At 30.9% G+C, this 8174-nt stretch overlaps 1 protein-coding gene across 1 annotated transcript; it reads left to right on the forward strand.

The window, feature by feature from the left end:
- Positions 1–1048: 1048 nt before the first annotated feature.
- LOC143045819 (protein disulfide-isomerase-like) lies at positions 1049–7822 on the forward strand. The gene is made up of 10 exons (XM_076218601.1): positions 1049–1308; positions 2164–2361; positions 2747–2880; positions 3747–3884; positions 4591–4695; positions 5151–5477; positions 5733–5853; positions 6438–6616; positions 7052–7141; positions 7708–7822. Exons 1-10 carry the CDS (start codon positions 1167–1169, stop codon positions 7765–7767), a joined length of 1494 nt encoding a protein of 497 aa, XP_076074716.1. The 5' UTR covers positions 1049–1166; the 3' UTR covers positions 7768–7822.
- Positions 7823–8174: the final 352 nt, after the last annotated feature.

Consider the following 8174-nt stretch of genomic DNA (forward strand, 5'->3'; position numbering starts at 1 on the left):
AGAAATGACTATCTAATGAAATTGGAATTATTAACATAATTGGAATAACTATATGTACATGTAAACAGTAATTGTTTTTTTTTCAATGCTATATTCATATGATAATGCCATGCCTGTAATTGTATGTGAATCAACAAAATAAAACACGAAACTGTTGCTTTTGATCATACTATAAAGACAACATATGTTAAATGCCTCTATTAAGTATACTTTTATTTACAATACATTGGAAAAGTAGGATAGGACACCAACTTTTTTCTTACTAAGTTGGCATAGGAAATCATTTTATTTCAGTCAGAAAGCCATAGGGTTGTAACTTTTTTTAATTTTTTGCACCGATCCTATGTTACGATAAATTTTGACCGGTCCCTGTCAGAAGAAAAAACCGCAACTCTCCCCTAAACCCTCATTGTTTATATCAAGGAATTGTATATTTAAATATACAATTCCTTGTTTATGTGTATTTGTATAAAACTATGTGGTTTTGAACTGTTAGTGTAAAATCAAAACTGTAAAAAAATATGTTCAAATATTTGTATGCTTTTAAAATTAATAATAACCAGAGACGTCAGTAAATGGTACATCTACTACATGTGTACATCATGACGATTGTTCATGTGGATCGTACACGTCTCTGTTATAAATATGACCTAATATAAATCGAATAATATTAAATTATGTCCCAGCTGATAAATAAAATAAGTCTCAAAACCCATTTAAATGTAAATCAAAGGCAATATTATCTTAAACGATTTTAATAGCAAAAAAGACAAATAAATTTAGTAACTCTATGCATCTATTTGTCTCTGGCAAAAATATACTTTATAAATCGTTGTTTTAATTAATCATATGAAAATGACCGAAAAACAACAAATCTTTGTCATTGTTTGTGGTAAACGAAGCGTAACCTTCAAAATAGTAAACGTGGAACTGCTATGTATCCGGGAGCACATGTTCCCCCTATAAAACTGTTAAACGTCTTACGTTGACACGTGACACAGTTTTTCATCCAATCCCTCCACAACACGGTTCTGTTGTGCTGACTTAATCTCCGCATGCGCACAATAAACCGGTCTCTTTGCCACGTTGAAGACTTCAACTAGGTTCATATACTTTGGGATCAGTCTTTTACATCACAGAACCAATCGGTTATACTTGCAAAAAATATGCTGCCTTTATTTCTAAGTGCCTGCTTTATTGCTCTTACTTTTGGAGCAGACATTAAAGACGAAAATGGTGTGTTAGTGTTGACAACAGCAAATATGGAAGATGCTCTGAAAGAAAACCCCAACATCTTGATTGAGTTTTGTAAGTATATGACAGTAAATACACATGTACACATACTTATTAGATAACTATTTTGTACAGGTATGTCTGTATTATGTCTATCAAATACATAACATTGATAATAGTGGATGATAATGTTTTTAATATATATATATGTTTGACAAGTTAAAGATTCCATGGCATATGGAATATCCAGCGTCAGCAGCATTATAAAATAACATGAAGTCTAGAGTTGTACTTTGTACTTGTATGGGGACATGACGACCCTTCAAGAATAAGAAATTGATAGAAACACAACAAAAATTACCAACATTTTATTAATAAAATTGGGATTGGAAATGGGGTACAATGTATATGTCAAAGAGACAACAACCCAACCATATAGAGCAGAAAACAGCTGAATGTCCTTTTACTAAATTGTTGATAGTCCATAAACTGATACATTATGTCAGTTGGCCACAGTTCTGTGATATACCTGTTTTGATGTATTTTGCTACATGTATATCAATTTCAAGAGGTGAATCAACACATTTTATGTGGATGTGGCATGTCTGTTATTTTACTTTTTAATTGTCTAGCTATAATGTTTTCAGATAAATAATATCTTAACACAGATTTGTATCATTGACTTCTGATACAGGTAAAAAAGGATCAAAACATAATTTTACTTATAAAAAGCTGATTTAGGGGGATCCAGGTTGCCTAGGACCCCATTATGAAGCAATGCAATGTAAATGGTCAATGTGAAAGTTGTCTGGTTTATTCAAGTGCTCTGTGCCTACTTTTCAAAATCCTAAATCTGCATCTGCGAAGAACACATAGAACACATATGGCCAAAAATTCACTGGACAATGAATTCAATTATTTTATTTGTAGATGCCCCATGGTGTGGCCATTGTAAAGCTTTAGTACCAGAGTATGAGAAGGCAGCCAAAGCTTTAGCTGATGAAGGCTCAGACATAAAGTTAGCCAAGGTTGATGCTACTGTCGAGACTTCACTTGGAGAAAAATATGAAGTCCGAGGCTACCCTACCATCAAATTCTTCAGATCAGGAACACCAGTTGATTATTCAGGTAATACATGTACCAAGAACAAAACTTTCTGGTTTGAAAACAGTATTTTTTAATGATTTTGCTGTGAATATCTTTTCCATTTGCAGTCAATTGTTTCAGGGAATCTGGTAATTTTAAGCAGTGCAAAAATATTTTGAATGTCACTTGTGCTGCATTTCTTGAAGTTCATGCAAAATTGGTATTTTAATGCCTGAAAATGAATTCAATAACACAAAAAAAGTCTTCTTTGTAGAATAGAAATTATATTAGAATTATTATTCAAACCTGTATATTGCAAGATACTGCCTACAATTAATTCTTGTGTGAAGAAAGTATTGATTGAAAACTGAATATGTCTCACTAAAATTTTTCATAATTGTCATTGTATCAATTTCATATTATATAGGTGGTAGACAGTCAGCTGATATTGTAAACTGGTTGAAGAAGAAGACTGGTCCCGCTTGTGTTACTTTAGATTCAGTAGATGCTGCTAAAGCAATGATAGAAAAAGATGAAGTTGTTGTTATTGGTTTCTTCAAGGTGATTAACAGTTTGAAAAATTATTCTATGCCTTCAAGTTAACATACTCTTTTCAGTCTTTTAGGTTACACTTTCACTTTTCGTTCATATTGTGTAAATGACTTAATCTTAAATATGGAAAGGAAAAGAAATTAATAAAACAACAACTTCAAAAATTGATTTTCTTTATGGCGTTTAGTACAAGGAAGGACTTACTAAAAAAAAAATTATAATTACTTTTATGTTAATTTAAGCAGCTGTTACATTTTTATTGACTTTTGTAATTTACAACAAACTAAGGGACGACATCAAAAGATCAATGTAAGATAAAAAACTTAATTCAAATAGTTTGGGGGTGGGGGGTTGAACTGCTGCAAGATTTGGTTATCCGACATTGATTTTTACATATATCCATATGGGTCAATCAATTTTTCCCAAATTAAGTTAATAGGGGGGTAGGGGGGTCAGTGCAAAAACTATTTGAATTAAGTTTTTTATCCTTCATTGAACTTTTGATGTCGTCCCTAATTATGGTAATGTTTTACTTTTCCATGTATTTACCTTGAGGTACATTTTTTGTACATTGTAGTTTGAATAAAATCAGAATACAATTGAATATGAATGCTCCAAAATAAAATTTTATTTGAAAAAGAGTTTGTTGAAGGTAACATACTTATTGTGTAATAATAAAACCTTAGATGTTCTGATCTTGAATGCCTTCATCTCAATACATCTGGTCTCAAAGTTTGTCTCCATGTGTTCAGCTATTGATGCTTTGCAAAAGTAGAAAAAGTGAAGACTAGGGAATGAAGGGATTTCTATCAACTATTAAAAAATTTGCACTAGAAATTATAGGTTTTTTAAATGTTTGAATTTGTTCTTTCTAGGATTTGAAGTCAGACAGTGCTAAAGAATACGAGAAAGCAGCACAAGGTATTGATGATATCCCATTTGGAATTACATCTAATACTGATATCTTCAAAGAATATGAAATGGAATCTGATGGTGTTGCTCTCTTCAAGAAGGTAAAACTTAATGAAAATGAGGTTTCAAGTGACAATATTAAGTTCTGTATAACATGAACCCTTGCACAAAATATAAGGCAAACATTGTCATAAAATGTCTGAAACAAAAAATACTACGCACATTCATGCATTCACCAAAATGACAGATTAATAAACAAGTCAAACAATTTGTGATCTGACATATGAAATTCAATATTTTATGTTTAGTTTTCTCATATAGACATGTATATATTCCCTACAGTTTAAATGAGAATGGTCTGCATTTAATTTTGACCGAATTAAATAAATATTTGTTACATGCACATGTTCATATGTATAAATTGACACCATCTGGCATTTTTATACCATAAATCAAGAGAAAATTGAAAGTTTTATAGAATGTAACTTAAAAAGACCACTGACAATCTGTGGCATGGCTTAAGGGCAAGTTGAAGTGACCAGTATTCTGGTTAGATTACATCTGACATTGTCTAACATATTGAAGTATCATTTGGTATTATCTCTTTGCCTTAAGCAATATTGTATTAATAGCTATTTAATTTAGGACAGATGCATTGTTAAATGAACATATAATTACAAGTACATGTATGTCATAATTAATCACTGAAAGTTTAAATGGTTGAAATATGTTATGAAGAATTAGCAGAAGGTAATTAATTGATCAAGAATAAGTTGTTTGATTACATGATATTTACTTTTTTTACAGTTTGATGAAGGACGTAATAACTTTGAAGGGGAAGTAACTTCTGATGCCGTAACCAAATTCATCTCGGCCAACAGATTACCATTGATTATTGAATTTACACAAGAGGTAAGTAAACCAGATCATATGGTACTGTTTGCCTCCCAATTTTTGTTTTATATACAAATGTATCCACCATAGAGAATGGTGTAATCCTGAATTGTACAGCAAGTTGCAAGATTTTAGCTCACCAGGCCATTAGAACCAGTATGAAAACTCTTAAACATGACTACATCATTACTATGAAAGAAAAAAAAATATTCCCTTAACATACAAAAATTTGGAATAATCAGATTCAGTTAGTTCAACTATTATCTTCAAGATTTTCAAGAAAATAAATTTTTATCAATGAACAATATTGCAAATTGTGCATGTGGATATTATGGCCGAAATACTGAGTCATGACGGAAAAAATAAAGTTACTGAACATTGAAATAACAAATATTGAGATCTATGACAATACTAAAGTTAAACTTTTATTCTTTACTAATATTTTTTTTAACTTCTCAATTTCTTTTCTACAGTCTGCACAAAAGATCTTTGGTGGAGAAATCAAGAACCACATCTTACTCTTCTTAGAAAAGAAAGCAGAAGCTTCTGCCAAAATTTTGGAAGGATACAGGAAAGCAGCAGTTGGATTCAAAGGAAAAGTTCTGTTTATCACATTAGATACCTCAGATGAAGATAATGCAAGAATCTTGGAATTCTTTGGTTTGAAAAAAGAAGAAACCCCAGCTGCACGTCTTATCACCCTAGGAGAAGACATGACCAAATATAAACCAGACTCTGATGATCTTTCAGAAGAAGCTGTTACTACATTCGTACAAGCCTTTTTAGATGGCAAATTGAAGGTGAGATTGTGTGGAAACTTTTTTCTATTAATTAAATTTTAGGTTAAAAAACTTCAAGAAACAATATATGTGAAGAAAAAATATTTTTTTTTTGTAAAAAATTCATCATTTGAATCGAAGAAATTTTACACTGCAATTTTCCTATTTCAGGTATGCAGAATTAAAATTTCAGTCTTTTTTGTATTTTTGAGCCAAGACTTCTTTTTGCAAAATAATGTGAGCATAATCAACTCATTTATTTATTTTTGTTTACAGGCTCATTTGATGTCAGAAGAAGTACCAGCAGACTGGGATTCTAAACCAGTTAAAACTTTAGTAGGAAAGAACTTTAAAGAAGTAGCTTTTGATCAAGATAAAGCAGTTTTAGTAGAATTCTGTAAGTTCATATTTTAAATAATTTGAGAACTAGCGTTTTTGTATACAACAGTATTAATTTTTAGACATTTTATTCATTATTGCCACCTTTAGGAATTGACTAGTTGTAAGTCATGAGAATAGAAAATAAGGAGATGTATTAATATGATTGTTAATAAGACAACTATCCATCAAAGACAGATTGTTGCAGATATGTTATGGGTCATAGTATAGCCTTCAACAATGATAAAAACCCATATGGCATAGCTAGTTATAAAAGGCCATGAAATGACAAATGTAAAACAATTCAAATGAAATGATTAATGTCAATACAGAGGAAACACAAATCAAACCGTTTCCAATATGAACCCTTAATTAAATAAGAATCAGCTTTAACCCTCAGGGATCATTTTTGCAATGGAATGTGTAATTTAATTAATTACATTCCAATGAAATTTGACCCCAAGTCTGTAACCCTGTATTGCATTTGCTGCATGCATTATATAGCATTAACAAAAGTTAGAAATGCAAAACAGTTCGTTTTTTATTTGTACTGCTGTTCCATTTTTCAATAGACTATTTATTGATGTTTTTTCTTTATTTCAGATGCCCCATGGTGTGGACATTGTAAACAATTAGCCCCAATTTGGGATGAATTAGGAGAAAAATTCAACGATAAAGATGATATTGTTATAGCTAAAATGGACTCTACAGCTAATGAAATAGAAGATGTTAAAGTTCAAAGTTTCCCAACTATTAAATATTTCCCTAAAGGCAGCAGTGATGTAAGTTTAATTCAGATTAAAAAAAAATATATCTTCAAACTGAAAAAAATAATTTTAAAGAATTTTTAAAAGGATGTACATGATGTATGACATAGACCTTTACCTTAAGACAGATGCCTGTGGTAATTTAATTGTAATCTGGAAATTTATCACAAACCTTTGAATAACATGAATCATTAACATCTTAAAGGTAATAAAACTTTTGTCATACTCCTGTCTCTGGTTAATGTTACAGACTAAAAGAACGAAGAGAGGAACAACATTCACTATTTATCACTGCTATAGCAAGAAGGATCCTAGGCGACAACAGTTCGAATACTTTATATTTTTAAATTTCTATTTGGTTCTTCTAAGCATATAGATTTGAATCTTGATTTTTATTTTGTAAAGATCAGCCAAGCATATTGCTTTACTATTTTCTCTTTACCATTGCAGGTTATCGATTATAATGGAGAAAGAACTTTAGATGGATTTGTAAAATTCTTAGAAAGTGGCGGTAAAGAGGGAGCAGGAGAACCAGAAGAAGTAAGTTTTTCACTGGTTTAAAATGTTAATTGTACAATATGAAGATGATTGTAAGAAAAGAAGATTACTTCTCACTCTGTATGAAGATCGTTTAATGTAACCCATTTTCAAAAAACACAATCATAACCCTGTACACACAATTTTCTTGATTAATGAAAAGTTTAAAACAACAAAAATCGTGTATGATTCCTAAAGAAAATTTGCTATTTTATTAACATGATGAAAGTGTTGCTTACAACACTCTATCATTTTTGAAATGGTAAATCAAATATTCAGGATAGCACAGAATAATTCATTTTTTTTATGGTACAAATTTAAAAGTTCTAATTGACAGCCATGACAGCTGTAGTTTCCAATTTTGATGCAGCATGTTTTCTGTATTTAGATATAAGAAGATGTGGTATGAGTGCTAATGAGACAACTCTCCATTCAAGTCACAATTTATAAAAGTAAACCATTATAGGTCAAAGTACAGTCTTAAATTGCATGTATCATTCTAGATATCAAATAGAAATATAAGAAAAATTATAATTCTTTTTATTCTAACCTTTATTTTTTCTCTTCAGGAGGATGAAGATGAAGATGAAGAGGAAGGAGATGACGCAGTACCAAAAGATGAATTATAAACATTTCCATTACGGGTTGTGCAGGGGTGGGGAGCTTATTCCATTGTCAAAGGGAGGGAAAACAATGAACCAGTCTGTTATTTGGAATCTCTGTTTGGACATTAAGTGACCTTAATTGTTGTCTTATTTATTTAAATTTATTTGACTGTGTTCCAATACTGAGATTATTCCTTTTTGGGTTTAATGTTTGGTGCAGACATTTCTTGGAGTGCTTCCATATCATGTTGAATGTAGAGAGATGTTAAAATATGTTTAGATGTGTGAGTGGGTCCAGTGGTGCTATGATAGTTTTACATAGTGATTCACCATTTATCAAAAAGGTTAAGGTTTTATTTAGGCACATTTTCATGTCATCAAAGACTTGCCAGCTGGATCCAATTATCTTTGAAATGAAAATGTAGGCAAAT

This window comes from Mytilus galloprovincialis, chromosome 9 (genome assembly GCF_965363235.1).
Source record: "Mytilus galloprovincialis chromosome 9, xbMytGall1.hap1.1, whole genome shotgun sequence".
NCBI classification, from domain to species: Eukaryota; Metazoa; Mollusca; class Bivalvia; order Mytilida; family Mytilidae; genus Mytilus; species Mytilus galloprovincialis.

Bases quoted from the DNA above. Each gene is read 5' to 3' on its own strand.
- LOC143045819 (XM_076218601.1), top strand. From the start codon at position 1,167: ATGCTGCCTTTATTTCTAAGTGCCTGCTTTATTGCTCTTACTTTTGGA. The intron at 5,478-5,732 runs GTGAGATTGTGT...TTTTGTTTACAG, and splicing joins TTTTAGATGGCAAATTGAAG to GCTCATTTGATGTCAGAAGA. The intron at 7,142-7,707 runs GTAAGTTTTTCA...TTTTCTCTTCAG, and splicing joins GAGCAGGAGAACCAGAAGAA to GAGGATGAAGATGAAGATGA.